At 40.9% G+C, this 14,408-nt stretch overlaps 1 protein-coding gene across 7 annotated transcripts in view; it reads right to left on the bottom strand.

Annotated features, from left to right (window-relative positions):
- The window catches only part of LOC139759737 (uncharacterized), an 83,001-nt gene that overhangs the window by 33,014 nt on the left and 35,579 nt on the right, over window positions 1–14,408 (bottom strand). For all 7 annotated transcript variants that reach the window (XM_071682142.1, XM_071682146.1, XM_071682148.1 and 4 more), the window contains 2 exons: window positions 13,184–13,393; window positions 11,325–11,441 (listed from right to left, as the gene is read on the bottom strand). In XM_071682142.1, the coding sequence (XP_071538243.1) occupies window positions 11,325–11,441; window positions 13,184–13,393 (327 nt within the window). The remainder of the gene's footprint in view (window positions 1–11,324; window positions 11,442–13,183; window positions 13,394–14,408) is intronic.

Raw genomic sequence — 14,408 nt, 5'->3', positions numbered from 1 at the left:
GGATGGCATAGAAGGAGGAACGGTATGGAAGGGAATGAATGAAAATTCTCAAGGATGAGGGAAAGAATGATTGCAATTGTGCTATCATCGAGAGCATGAGAGGGTGTGACACAGCATAGATAGAATGGTTCAAGAATAATACGGGTGAAGTATGCATGGGTATGTGTATATGCTACTGAATATGAAGACTGTGTGAGGTAAGGATGAAACTGAATAATTCAGGAGAAATTTGAACAGTATAAATGGTTTTGAAATGGAAAGAAAGGTGGTTGTAATGGGTGATATGAATGCAACTGTTGGATGTGATGAAACAGGCTGGATAGGTGGTGTACAGGAAGTGCCTGGAGTAAATGAGGATGGAAGTTATCTTGTGGATGTACTTTGCTGAGACAGGTTTTTTCCTTGCAAACACCTTCTTTCAGCACAAGATGATTCATAGGTGTATATGCATGAGAAATCATGGAAGAGAAGAGGAAATGGATTTGATCGACTATGTGGCAGTAGATGAAAGGTTGAGAAAGGCTGTGCTAGATGCTAAAGTTGTGAGAGGATTCTTTGGAGACTCTGACCATTTTGCAGTTCTTGTGGGGGTAAGGATCAGGGAGAAGAGGAGGTGTGGTGTAAGAAAGAATGGAGGGGGAAAAGTGTTGGCAAGTATGATGAATCAGAAAGAATGCAAGTATGAGTAAAATAAAGGAGGGTGACTGAAAGTTTAGATGGAAGTGCAGTTAATTTAGGGCTACAGCCATATGTGAATGAGGAGTTTAAAATGTTTATAGAGAGACTATTAAAGGTTGTAGAATTAGCAGATGAAAATAAGTTTGTGAGATATAGGAATAAAAGAGAGTGGTGAGAGTAAGTGAGCTTGGGAAGGAGACTTGTGTGAGGAAGTACCAGGAGAGACTGAGTACAGAATGGAAAAAGGTGAGAACAAAGGAGGTAAGGGGAGTGGGGGAGGAATGGGATGTATTTAGGGAAGCAGTGATGGCTTGCGCAAAAGATGCTTGTGGCATGAGAAACGTGGGAGGTGGGTTGATTAGAAAAGGTAGTGAGTGGTGGGATGAAGAAGTAAGATTATTAGTGAAAGAGAAGAGAGAGGCATTTGGACGATTTTTGCAGGGAAAAAATGCAAATGAGTGGGAGAGGTATAAAAGAAAGAGGCAGGAGGTCAAGAGAAAGGTGCAAGAGGTGAAAAAGAGGGCAAATGAGAGTTGGGGTGAGAGAGTATCATTAGATTTCAGGGAGAATAAAAAGATGTTTTGGAAGGAGGTAAATAAAGTGCGTAAGACAAGGGAGCAAATGGGAACTTCAGTGAAGGGGGCTAATGGGGAGGTGATAACAAGTAGTGGTGATGTGAGAAGGAGATGGAGTGAGTATTTTGAAGGTTTGTTGAATGTGTTTGATGATAGAGTGGCAGATATAGGGTGTTTTGGTCGAGATGGTGTGCAAAGTGAGAGGGTTAGGGAAAATGATTTGGTAAATAGAGAAGAGGTAGTAAAAGCTTTACGGAAGATGAAAGCCGGCAAGGCAGCAGGTTTGGATGGTATTGCAGTGGAATTTATTAAAAAAGGGGGTGACTGTATTGTTGACTGGTTGGTAAGGTTGTTTAATGTATGTATGACTCATGGTGAGGTGCCTGAGGATTGGCGGAATGCTTGCATAATGCCATTGTACAAAGGCAAAGGGGACAAGAGTGAGTGCTCAAATTACAGAGGTATAAGTTTGTTGAGTATTCCTGGTAAATTATATGGGAGGGTATTGATTGAGAGGGTGAAGGCATGTACAGAGCATCAGATTGGGGAAGAGCAGTGTGGTTTCAGAAGTGGTAGAGGATGTGTGGATCAGGTGTTTGCTTTGATGAATGTATGTGAGAAATACTTAGAAAAACAAATGGATTTGTATGTAGCATTTATGGATCTGGAGAAGGCATATGATAGAGTTGATAGAGATGCTCTGTGGAAGGTTTTAAGAATATATGGTGTGGGAGGCAAGTTGTCCAGTGAAAAGTTTTTATCGAGGATGTAAGGCATGTGTACGTGTAGGAAGAGAGGAAAGTGATTGGTTCTCAGTGAATGTAGGTTTGCGGCAGGGGTGTGTGATGTCTCCGTGGTTGTTTAATTTGTTTATGGATGGGGTTGTTAGGGAGGTGAATGCAAGGGTTTTGGAAAGAGGGGCAAGTATGCAGTCTGTTGTGGATGAGATAGCTTGGGAAGTGAGTCAGTTGTTGTTCGCTGATGATACAGCGCTGGTGGCTGATTCATGTAAGAAACTGCAGAAGCTGGTGACTGAGTTTGGTAAAGTGTGTGAAAGAAGAAAGTTAAGAGTAAATGTGAATAAGAGCAAGGTTATTAGGTACAGTAGGGTTGAGGGTCAAGTCAATTGGGAGGTAAGTTTGAATGGAGAAAAACTGGAGGAAGTAAAGTGTTTTAGATATCTGGGAGTGGATCTGGCAGCGGATGGAACCATGGAAGCGGAAGTGAATCATAGGGTGGGGGAGGGGGCAAAAATTCTGGGAGCCTTGAAGAGTGTTTGGAAGTCGAGAACATTATCTCGGAAAGCAAAAATGGGTATGTTTGAGGGAATAGTGGTTCCAACAATGCTGTATGGTTGCGAGGCGTAGGCTATGGATAGAGTTGTGCACAGGAGGGTGGATGTGCTGGAAATGAGATGTTTGAGGACAATATGTGGTGTGAGGTGGTTTGATCGAGTAAGTAATGTAAGGGTAAGAGAGATGTGTGGAAATAAAAAGAGTGTGGTTGAGAGAGCAGAAGAAGGTGTTTTGAAATGGTTTGGCCACATGGAGAGAATGAGTGAGGAAAGATTGACCAAGAAGATATATGTGTCAGAGGTGGAGGGAACGAGGAGAAGTGGGAGACCAAATTGGAGGTGGAAAGATGGAGTGAAAAAGATTTTGAGTGATCGGGGCCTGAACATGCAGGAGGGTGAAAGGCATGCAAGGAATAGAGTGAATTGGAACGATGTGGTATACCAGGGTTGACATGCTGTCAATGGATTGAACCAGGGCATGTGAAGCGTCTGGGGTAAACCATGGAAAGTTGTGTGGGGCCTGGATGTGGAAAGGGAGCTGTGGTTTCGGGCATTATTACATGACAGCTAGAGACTGAGTGTGAATGAATGGGGCCTTTGGTGTCCTTTCCTAGCGCTACCTCGCACACATGAGGGGGGGAGGGGGTTGTTATTCCATGTGTGGCGAGGTGGCGATGGGAACAAATAAAGGCAGACAGTATGAATTATTCACATTTACTCTTAACTTTCTTCTTCCACACACTTTACCAAACTCAGTCACCAGCTTCTGCAGTTTCTCACATGAATCAGCCACCAGCGCTGTATCATCAGCGAACAACAACTGACTCACTTCCCAAGCTCTCTCATCCCCAACAGACTTCATACTTGCCCCTCTTTCCAGGACTCTTGCATTTACCTCCCTAACAACCCCATCCATAAACAAATTAAACAACCATGGAGACATCACACACCCCTGCCGCAAACCTACATTCACTGAGAACCAATCACTTTCCTCTCTTCCTACACGTACACATGCCTTACATCCTCGATAAAAACTTTTCACTGCTTCTAACAACTTGCCTCCCACACCATATATTCTTAATACCTTCCACAGAGCATCTCTATCAACTCTATCATATGCCTTCTCCAGATCCATAAATGCTACATACAAATCCATTTGCTTTTCTAAGTATTTCTCACATACATTCTTCAAAGCAAACACCTGATCCACACATCCTCTACCACTTCTGAAACCGCACTGCTCTTCCCCAATCTGATGCTCTGTACATGCCTTCACCCTCTCAATCAATACCCTCCCATATAATTTACCAGGAATACTCAACAAACTTATACCTCTGTAATTTGAGCACTCACTCTTATCCCCTTTGTCTCTGTACAATGGCACTATGCACGCATTCCGCCAATCCTCAGGCACCTCACCATGAGTCATACATACATTAAATAACCTTACCAACCAGTCAACAATACAGTCACCCCCTTTTTTAATAAATTCCACTGCAATACCAGCCTTGAAAAATGTGTGGAAGTCGAGAACATTATCTCGGAAAGCAAAAATGGGTATGTTTGAAGGAATAGTGGTTCCAACAATGTTGTATGGTTGCGAGGCGTGGGCTATGGATGGAGTTGTGCGCAGGAGGATGGATGTGCTGGAAATGAGATGTTTGAGGACAATGTGTGGTGTGAGGTGGTTTGATCGAGTAAGTAACGTAAGGGTAAGAGAGATGTGTGGAAATAAAAAGAGCGTGGTTGAGAGAGCAGAAGAGGGTGTTTTGAAATGGTTTGGGCACATGGAGAGAATGAGTGAGGAAAGATTGACCAAGAGGATATATGTGTCGGAGGTGGAGGGAACGAGGAGAAGAGGGAGACCAAATTGGAGGTGGAAAGATGGAGTGAAAAAGATTTTGTGTGATCGGGGCCTGAACATGCAGGAGGGTGAAAGGAGGGCAAGGAATAGAGTGAATTGGAGCGATGTGGTATACAGGGTTTGACGTGCTGTCAGTGGATTGAATCAAGGCATGTGAAGCGTCTGGGGTAAACCATGGAAAGCTGTGTAGGTATGTATATTTGCGTGTGTGGACGTGTGTATGTACATGTGTATGGGGGGGGGGTTGGGCCATTTCTTTCGTCTGTTTCCTTGCGCTACCTCGCAAACGCGGGAGACAGCGACAAAGTATAAAAAAAAAAAAAAAAAAGTATGAATTATGTACATGTGTATATATGTATATGTCTGTGTGTGAATATATATGTGTACATTGAGATGTATAGGTATGTATATTGGCGTATGTGGACGTGTATGTATATACATGTGTATGTGGGCGAGTTTGGCCATTCTTTCGTCTGTTTCCTTGCGCTACCTTGCTAACGCGGGAGACAGCGACAAAGCAAAATAAATAATAAATAAAGGAATAAAAAGGAAAATGCATGGTGGATATGAGATTAGAAATGCAGTAAAAGCAAGGAAAAAAATATATGGTAGGATGCTCGAAAGGAATGTACCAGTGGAAGTTCAGTAAAGGAGGAAGAAAGAATATAAAATGTGTAAGCGGAATGGTAAGAAGCTGATAAGGAAAGCAAAGTGATGATTTTGGAAGAGAATTGAGTGAAACGTTTAAGGAAAATAAAAATTTGTAGTGGAGGGAAGTGAAAAAGGAAAGAGGTAAATGTAAGTGGAAATGTTAATGATAAAAGTAAGGAAGGGGAATTGCTGAATCAAAAGAAGGTAAAGAAAGGATAACAGAAAGAGTATTTTGAAGAACTGATGAATGTGGGAGGTGAGGTAGCAGTTGTTACAAGCACAGGTATGAGGGATGAAAGTAAAAGAATACAAGTGCAAGATCCATAGAAAGTGGGAAAAAGGGCAATAATAAGGCTGAAGGTTGGAAGAACACATGGAAAGGATGGGATTACAGCTGAAATACTGAAGTATGGACGAGAAAGTGTGATAGAGTGGATGCATCTGATATGTAATTTAGTATGAAAACAGAAGGTAATGCCTGAGGACAGGATGAAAGCTATCATTATTCCTATAAACCAAGGAAAAGGTGCTAAAAATGTTCATAATAATTACTGGGGATTAAGTCTCTTAAGGATACCAGGAAACTTAACAGGAAAAGTGTATGAAAGAGTGTTGACTGATAGAGTGATGGAAGGGATTGAATGAGGAGTATGGGTTTTTTAGGAAAGGTAGGGGATATGTAGATCAGATTTTTGTGGTGGAAATGACTTGAAAAGTATCTAGCCAAAGGTAAGATGGTGAATGCAGCTTTTATGGATCTGGAGAAAGCATATGATAGAGTTGAGTGTATACTTTAAGGGATGTGTTAAGATTTATGGGATAGGGGGACAACTGTTGGTTGATGAAAGTCTTCTATACAGTAGCAAATTCATTTGCAAGAGTGGATGGAGAGCTGAGTAAAAGTCTGGTATACATATGAGTGTGAAACAGGGATATGTGATGTCACTGTGGCTTTTAAACATATATATGGATGGTAAACAGAGAAGAGGTAGTAAAAGCTTTGCGGAAGATGAAAGCCGGCAAGGCAGCAGGTTTGGATGGTATTGCAGTGGAATTTATTAAAAAAGGGGGTGACTGTATTGTTGACTGGTTGGTAAGGTTATTTAATGTATGTATGACTCATGGTGAGGTGCCTGAGGATTGGCGGAATGTGTGCATAGTGCCATTGTACAAAGGCAAAGGGGATAAGAGTGAGTGCTCAAATTACAGAGGTATAAGTTTGTTGAGTATTCCTGGTAAATTATATGGGAGGGTATTGATTGAGAGGGTGAAGGCATGTACAGAGCATCAGATTGGGGAAGAGCAGTGTGGTTTCAGAAGTGGTAGAGGATGTGTGGATCAGGTGTTTGCTTTGAAGAATGTATGTGAGAAATACTTAGAAAAGCAAATGGATTTGTATGTAGCATTTATGGATCTGGAGAAGGCATATGATAGAGTTGATAGAGATGCTCTGTGGAAGGTATTAAGAATATATGGTGTGGGAGGCAAGTTGTTAGAAGCAGTGAAAAGTTTTTATCGAGGATGTAAGGCATGTATACGTGTAGGAAGAGAGGAAAGTGATTGGTTCTCAGTGAATGTAGGTTTGCGGCAGGGGTGTGTGATGTCTCCATGGTTGTTTAATTTGTTTATGGATGGGGTTGTTAGGGAGGTGAATGCAAGAGTTTTGGAAAGAGGGGCAAGTATGAAGTCTGTTGGGGATGAGAGAGCTTGGGAAGTGAGTCAGTTGTTGTTCGCTGATGATACAGCGCTGGTGGCTGATTCATGTGAGAAACTGCAGAAGCTGGTGACTGAGTTTGGTAAAGTGTGTGGAAGAAGAAAGTTAAGAGTAAATGTGAATAAGAGCAAGGTTATTAGGTACAGTAGGGTTGAGGGTCAAGTCAATTGGGAGGTGAGTTTGAATGGAGAAAAACTGGAGGAAGTGAAGTGTTTTAGATATCTGGGAGTGGATCTGGCAGCGGATGGAACCATGGAAGCGGAAGTGGATCATAGGGTGGGGGAGGGGGCGAAAATTCTGGGAGCCTTGAAGAATGTGTGGAAGTCGAGAACATTATCTCGGAAAGCAAAAATGGGTATGTTTGAAGGAATAGTGGTTCCAACAATGTTGTATGGTTGCGAGGCGTGGGCTATGGATAGAGTTGTGCGCAGGAGGATGGATGTGCTGGAAATGAGATGTTTGAGGACAATGTGTGGTGTGAGGTGGTTTGATCGAGTAAGTAACGTAAGGGTAAGAGAGATGTGTGGAAATAAAAAGAGCGTGGTTGAGAGAGCAGAAGAGGGTGTTTTGAAATGGTTTGGGCACATGGAGAGAATGAGTGAGGAAAGATTGACCAAGAGGATATATGTGTCGGAGGTGGAGGGAACGAGGAGAAGAGGGAGACCAAATTGGAGGTGGAAAGATGGAGTGAAAAAGATTTTGTGTGATCGGGGCCTGAACATGCAGGAGGGTGAAAGGAGGGCAAGGAATAGAGTGAATTGGAGCGATGTGGTATACCGGGGTTGACGTGCTGTCAGTGGATTGAATCAAGGCATGTGAAGCGACTGGAGTAAACCATGGAAAGCTGTGTAGGTATGTATATTTGCGTGTGTGGACGTATGTATATACATGTGTATGGGGGTGGGTTGGGCCATTTCTTTCGTCTGTTTCCTTGCGCTACCTCGCAAACGCGGGAGACAGCGACAAAGCAAAAAAAAAAGAAAAAAAAATGGATGAAGTATGAGAGATGAAGGTAAAATTTGGGTAAGGGGGGTGCAGAGTTTACAAGGAGAGAGTACAATAGTTCAATTAAAGGGGTTGGTGTGCAAGGGAGACCACTTGTGACAAAGGGGAAATACAGTAGAAGAGTAATGGAGGGAGATAAATGGTGACAGAATGGATGGAATGTAGTATGCAAGGGAAGCACGTAAGGACTGGATAAGTGGAGCCTCTTCTGTCCTGACCACCCCCTTAATGGGAGTTCCCAGAGAGAACGGACATCAGAGATATAGATATGTAAAGATGACAGTTGGGGTGAGCAAGTATCAGTAAACTTCAGGGAGACAAAGATATTTTTGGAAGGAGGTTAATAGAGTGAAAAACAAGACAACTAATGGGAACATCAGTGAAGTGGGGAAGTGGTAACAGATAGTGAGGAGGGGATGGAGTGAGTATTTGAGGGGAGTGCTGAATGTGTTTGATGACAGGGTGGCAGAATTAGGGTGTTTGGTATGTAATGTGAGAGAGTCATGGAGAGTGGTTTGGTGAAGAAAGAAGAGGTAGTTAAAGCGTTTGGTTTGGCGAAGAAAGAAAAGGTGGTTAAAGCCTTGCATAAAATGAAATGAGGCAAGGCACCTGGAGTGGATAAAATTCCAGGTTAATTTCTGACGAAAGGTTGTGACTATGTTGTCGAATGGTTATTTCGGGTTTTCAATGTATGTATGGATCATGGTGAGGTGTCTGAGGATTGGCAAAATTCATTTACAGAACCATTATATAAATGCAAGAAGGACAAAGGTGAGTGTTCAAACTACAGAGGTATATGATGAGCATACCTGTTAAGTTGTATGGGAGGGTTGTGATCGAGAGGATGAATGCATGTAAAGAGCATCGGATTGGGGAAGAGCAATGTTCTTTCAGAAGCAGAGGATATATGGTTTATGTGTTCCCTTTGAAGAATGTGAGTGAGAAATTTATTAAAGAATGTAAGTGAGAACTACTTTCAGAAACATAAGGATTTGTTTGTAACATTTAAGGATCTGGAGAGAACATAGGATTGATAAAGAAGCATGTGGAAGGTCAAGAATATGTCAAGGAGGAGGAATGCTACTAGAAGTAGTGAGATGTTTTTATCAAGGGTGTAAAGAGTATGTACAAAAAGGAAGAGAAGAAAGCGAGTAGTTCCAAGTGAAGGTTGGCCTGTAGCAGGGGTGTGTGATGTCAACATGGCTTTTAAATTTGCTTATGGATGGGGAAATGAGGGAGGTAAGTGCATGAGTTTTGGAGAAATGAATAAGTATACATTCTGTAGAGAATAAGGGGGACTGGAAAGCGAGTCATTTGTTGTTTGCTGAAGACACACCATTGATGGCAGTCAAGTGAGAAAGTTTAGCAAGGTTGAGGGACAGGTTAGTTGGGGGTGAAAGTTTCAATGGAGGAAATTTGAAATGAAGTGTTTTAGATACCTGGGAGTGGACACTGCAGAAAATGGAACCATAGAAGCAGAAGTGAGTCATAGGATGGGTGAGGTGAGGAGGGGAATGAGTGAGTATTTGAGGGGAGTGCTGAATGTGTTTGATGATAGAGTGGCAGATATAGGGTGTTTTGGTCGAGATGGTGTGCAAAGTGAGAGGGTTAGGGAAAATGATTTGGTAAATAGAGAAGAGGTAGTAAAAGCTTTGCGGAAGATGAAAGCCGGCAAGGCAGCAGGTTTGGATGGTATTGCAGTGGAATTTATTAAAAAAGGGGGTGACTGTATTGTTGACTGGTTGGTAAGGTTGTTTAATGTATGTATGACTCATGGTGAGGTGCCTGAGGATTGGCGGAATGTGTGCATAGTGCCATTGTACAAAGGCAAAGGGGACAAGAGTGAGTGCTCAAATTACAGAGGTATAAGTTTGTTGAGTATTCCTGGTAAATTATATGGGAGGGTATTGATTGAGAGGGTGAAGGCATGTACAGAGCATCAGATTGGGGAAGAGCAGTGTGGTTTCAGAAGTGGTAGAGGATGTGTGGATCAGGTGTTTGCTTTGAAGAATGTATGTGAGAAATACTTAGAAAAGCAAATGGATTTGTATGTAGCATTTATGGATCTGGAGAAGGCATATGATAGAGTTGATAGAGATGCTCTGTGGAAGGTTTTAAGAATATATGGTGTGGGAGGCAAGTTGTCAGAAGCAGTGAAAAGTTTTTATCGAGGATGTAAGGCATGTGTACGTGTAGGAAGAGAGGAAAGTGATTGGTTCTCAGTGAATGTAGTTTGCGGCAGGGGTGTGTGATGTCTCCATGGTTGTTTAATTTGTTTATGGATGGGGTTGTTAGGGAGGTGAATGCAAGAGTTTTGGAAAGAGGGGCAAGTATGCAGTCTGTTGTGGATGAGATAGCTTGGGAAGTGAGTCAGTTGTTGTTCGCTGATGATACAGCGCTGGTGGCTGATTCATGTGAGAAACTGCAGAAGCTGGTGACTGAGTTTGGTAAAGTGTGTGAAAGAAGAAAGTTAAGAGTAAATGTGAATAAGAGCAAGGTTATTAGGTACAGTAGGGTTGAGGGTCAAGTCAATTGGGAGGTAAGTTTGAATGGAGAAAAACTGGAGGAAGTGAAGTGTTTTAGATATCTGGGAGTGGATCTGGCAGCGGATGGAACCATGGAAGCGGAAGTGAATCATAGGGTGGGGGAGGGGGCGAAAATTCTGGGAGCCTTGAAGAGTGTTTGGAAGTCGAGAACATTATCTCGGAAAGCAAAAATGGGTATGTTTGAAGGAATAGTGGTTCCAACAATGTTGTATGGTTGCGAGGCGTGGGCTATGGATAGAGTTGTGCACAGGAGGGTGGATGTGCTGGAAATGAGATGTTTGAGGACAATATGTGGTGTGAGGTGGTTTGATCGAGAAAGTAATAAAAGGGTAAAGAGGTGTGGTAATAATAAGAGGGTGGTTGAGAAAGCTGAAGAGTGTGTGCTGAAATGGTGTGGACATATGGAAAGCATGAGTGAGTAGAGGTTGACAAAGAGGATATGTGTCAGTAGTGGAGGGGAAAAGGAGATGGGGTAGACCAAAGCGGAGATGGAAGGTTGGAATGAAAAATACTTTCAGTGATCAGGGCCTGAACATGCAGGAAAGTGAAAGACATGCATGGGAGAGATTGAATTGGAACAGTGTGGTATTCAGGGGTCAACATGTTAGTGGACTGAACCAGGGAATGTGATGCAGCTAGGTGAAACCATGAAAGGTCTGTAGGGCCTTGTTGTAGATAGGGGGTTGTGGTTTCAGTGCACTGCATGTGACAGTAATAGAATGGATGTGAGCGAATGTGGCCTTTCTTTGTCTGTTTCTGACACTACCTCTACCTCATTGATGTGGGAAATGGCAATTAAGTAGGAAAACAATAAAAAAAGCTGAGCAGTATCATAACAGGCTAATGAACAAGGAAAATAAAAACTACTGTTTGCGTATAAAGCCTACTTATAAAACAAAAACAAGCTTTTTGTTTTTTGCATAAGTAGATGAAATAAGGAAAAACTGTTCAATACTTTCCTAAGCAGTAGTTACACAATCTTATAAATATTACTCACCCCACTATCAGCATAGCCATAATGGAGAGTTGCAACAGGTGCTTCAGAGGTACCTTGCCAATGTGTCCTTGGAAAACTGGTCTGCTGTGCATAATACTGTGGTTGGTGGAAACCTCCCTGTTGAGAAAATAGGGAGAAATTGGATTTGGAAACTGGGGATCTAATTCTTCATTAATGAAATGGCTTTCCATGAACCCTTGTACTCATAAACCTTATTGAGGTTCCAACAGGTTTTATAACTTCTTGGAAATATCCAAGAATGCATACTTCACTACCACTAATTATTGAGCTTCTGTAGAGAACAACTGATACAATGTAAAATACTTTCTGCCATGTTGATAAAGCCTACCAAATCTTCACCTTAACCCTCTTTAAGCTCTGACCACAAAATATTCAGATTTTCTGTGAACTTCCATTTTTATTTTGAAGAAAACATGATGATTTCAAATATTTTATTAGTAACCTTTGATAAAATATGTTGGGAATTAGTAATCTAAACTGGAGCAGTCTTATATGCAGATACAGGTGAAAAGCAGTGGTGTAACTTGAAACATAAATAATCTTGAGACAAGATAGAATGAGAAGTAATCAAAAACAAATGTTAAGCTGGATGAACAATGAAAGAAAAATTTATTCAGAGTTTAAAGAAATGAAGAATGAAATGGCGTGCAAATACGAAAGTAAAAAAAAATTGAAGATACTACAAACCTACTATCTATTGATTAAATAGTTACAAAAAAGTAACTTTCTTTTTCAAATTTTTTTTTATTTAGTGTTCACTTTTGGAACAAAAATTTAATCATACAGCAATTGCAAAACATTTCCTGGAACAGATAATGGAAAATTAGACTTCAATGATTCTCAAAGCTATGATGTACTTAAATACTTAGAACAATTAGATTCATACAAGCCAACAAGTCCTGAAGACCTCTCTCCTAGAATACTGAAAGAAGTATGCCAACAATTAGATTTCTGATTACTAAAATGTTCAATAAATTGCTAAAAGAATGAAAAGTGCCGAATGACTGGAAGCTCTTGAATGCAACATCAATTTACAAAAAAAAAAAAAAAGAAAATGCCTCTCAAAGTATCTTTGCCAATTAAAAATCTAACTGAATAATAAACATCTTTAACAGTTACAAATGAAATCTACCTATGGTCATCATTTTGTTCCCATTTCAATGGGGATGATAAAGTGTACTGTATGACCCTTTTGTTGAAATTAATTTTGCCTATTCAGTGTTCCCAACTCTATATGCTGGCAAAAGAATGGGATGCATGTAGTACTGGAAAAAATATGTATCATAAGAACTGTTACCTGAAGACAACAGAACTGAAAATCTTAGAATTATTGGTGTGCGCTGCAGGATGACAAAAGTTTGTAGAAGAAAAAAGTAGATTAACGCATCTCTTTACCAAATTCATTAATGAATAGAAAAACAGGCTAATAGTCATATAATCAATTCCAAAGCACAATGTAAACAGCAGTTTTTAAAGAAATGTATTGAAGATTAATTACTTTTGCCAAAAGAGGAATGCAAGTAAAGTAAAACTTAATACAGTACACTGGATTGTGAACCATTTTAAATCAGCCCATAAGAAGAAAAAAATCTTTAAAATTAACATCTTTTTCAAAGAAAAATAACAAAGATTCCTTATAAATAAGGCTAAGTATTAAGTAATAAAAAGAATTGTACATCAAATCAATATCATAAATCCTGAATGATACATGCTAGGTCTTTAATCATCAGTACTGCAACACAATGAACCTTAATATAAGAAATACTTATAATTCTATCTAAAAATCAGTGCCAGCATAACTGATTCCAAACACGAAGGAACATAAAAAAAATACTTACCCCTTCTAACCCTCTTTGCAAAAGCCTGGGTTGTCTTTTCACTTCCTTTTGAAATTCATCATCGTCTACTGGATTTTCATCATCTGAGTGATCCTCTTCCCCTACATCCTCTGCAAGCTTGTTCTTTTCTTTTGTCTCTTTGTCAACCTTCTCTTCTGTTTCCTCGTCTTTCTCATTTCTTTCTTCAGTCCCTACACTAACTTTTGAGGTCTGTAAAATCACAACACAATCTGAGACTACTCAACAATATAAAGATATAACAGCTAACTTAGCATATTTTGAACTAAAATCCACACTTGCCTTTTGTCCATTTGATTCTCCTGTAAAGATATCAAAGCCATATGACTGACATAGCCAAATAGGCAAAAATACAACAAAAAAATGCCAGTCATATTAATGAAAAAAGATTAGACACCATCGCATCGAGAAAGAAAGTTTTACAAATGCGCCCAAAAGCAATGCTGTGATCACCTGCTGAGGTTGTATATCAGACTACAAGAAGAAAAAATATCTAAAACTAACATCCTTCTTTGAAGTGGTTTGGGCACGTGGAGAGAGTGAGTGAGGAGAGATTGACCAGGAGGGTGTGTGTGTCGGAGGTGGAGGGACCAAGGAGAAGTGGGAGACCAAATTGGAGGTGGAAGGATGGAGTGAATGGGATTTTGTGTGATCGGGGCCTGAACATGCAGGAGGTTGAAGGGCGGGCAGGGAATAGAGTGAACTGGATCGATGTGGTATATCGGGGTTGACGTGCTGTCGGTGGATTGAATCGGGGCATGTGAAGCGTCTCGGGTGAGCCATGGAAGGTTGTGTGGGGCCTGGATGTGGAGGGGGAGCTGTGGTTTCGGGCATTATTGCATGACAGCTAGAGACTGAGTGTGAACGAATGGGGCCTTTGTTGTCTTTTCCTAGTGCTACCTCGCACACATGAGGGGGGAGGGGGATGGTATTCCATGTGTGGCGAGGTGACAATGGGAATGAATAAAGGCAGACTGTGAATTGTGTGCATGGGTATATATGTATGTGTCTGTGTGTGTATATATATATGTGTACATTGAGATGTATAGGTATGTATATTTGCGTGTGTGGATGTGTATGTATATACATTGTGTATGGGGATGGGTTGGGCCATTTCTTTTGTCTGTTTCCTTGCGCTACCTCGCAAACGCAGGAGACAGCGGCAAAAAAAAAAAAAAAAAAAAATCCTTAACAAAAATATATTGAT

This window comes from Panulirus ornatus, chromosome 34 (assembly GCF_036320965.1).
Source record: "Panulirus ornatus isolate Po-2019 chromosome 34, ASM3632096v1, whole genome shotgun sequence".
NCBI classification, from domain to species: Eukaryota; Metazoa; Arthropoda; class Malacostraca; order Decapoda; family Palinuridae; genus Panulirus; species Panulirus ornatus.
This window is presented reverse-complemented; position numbering and strand designations above follow the sequence as displayed.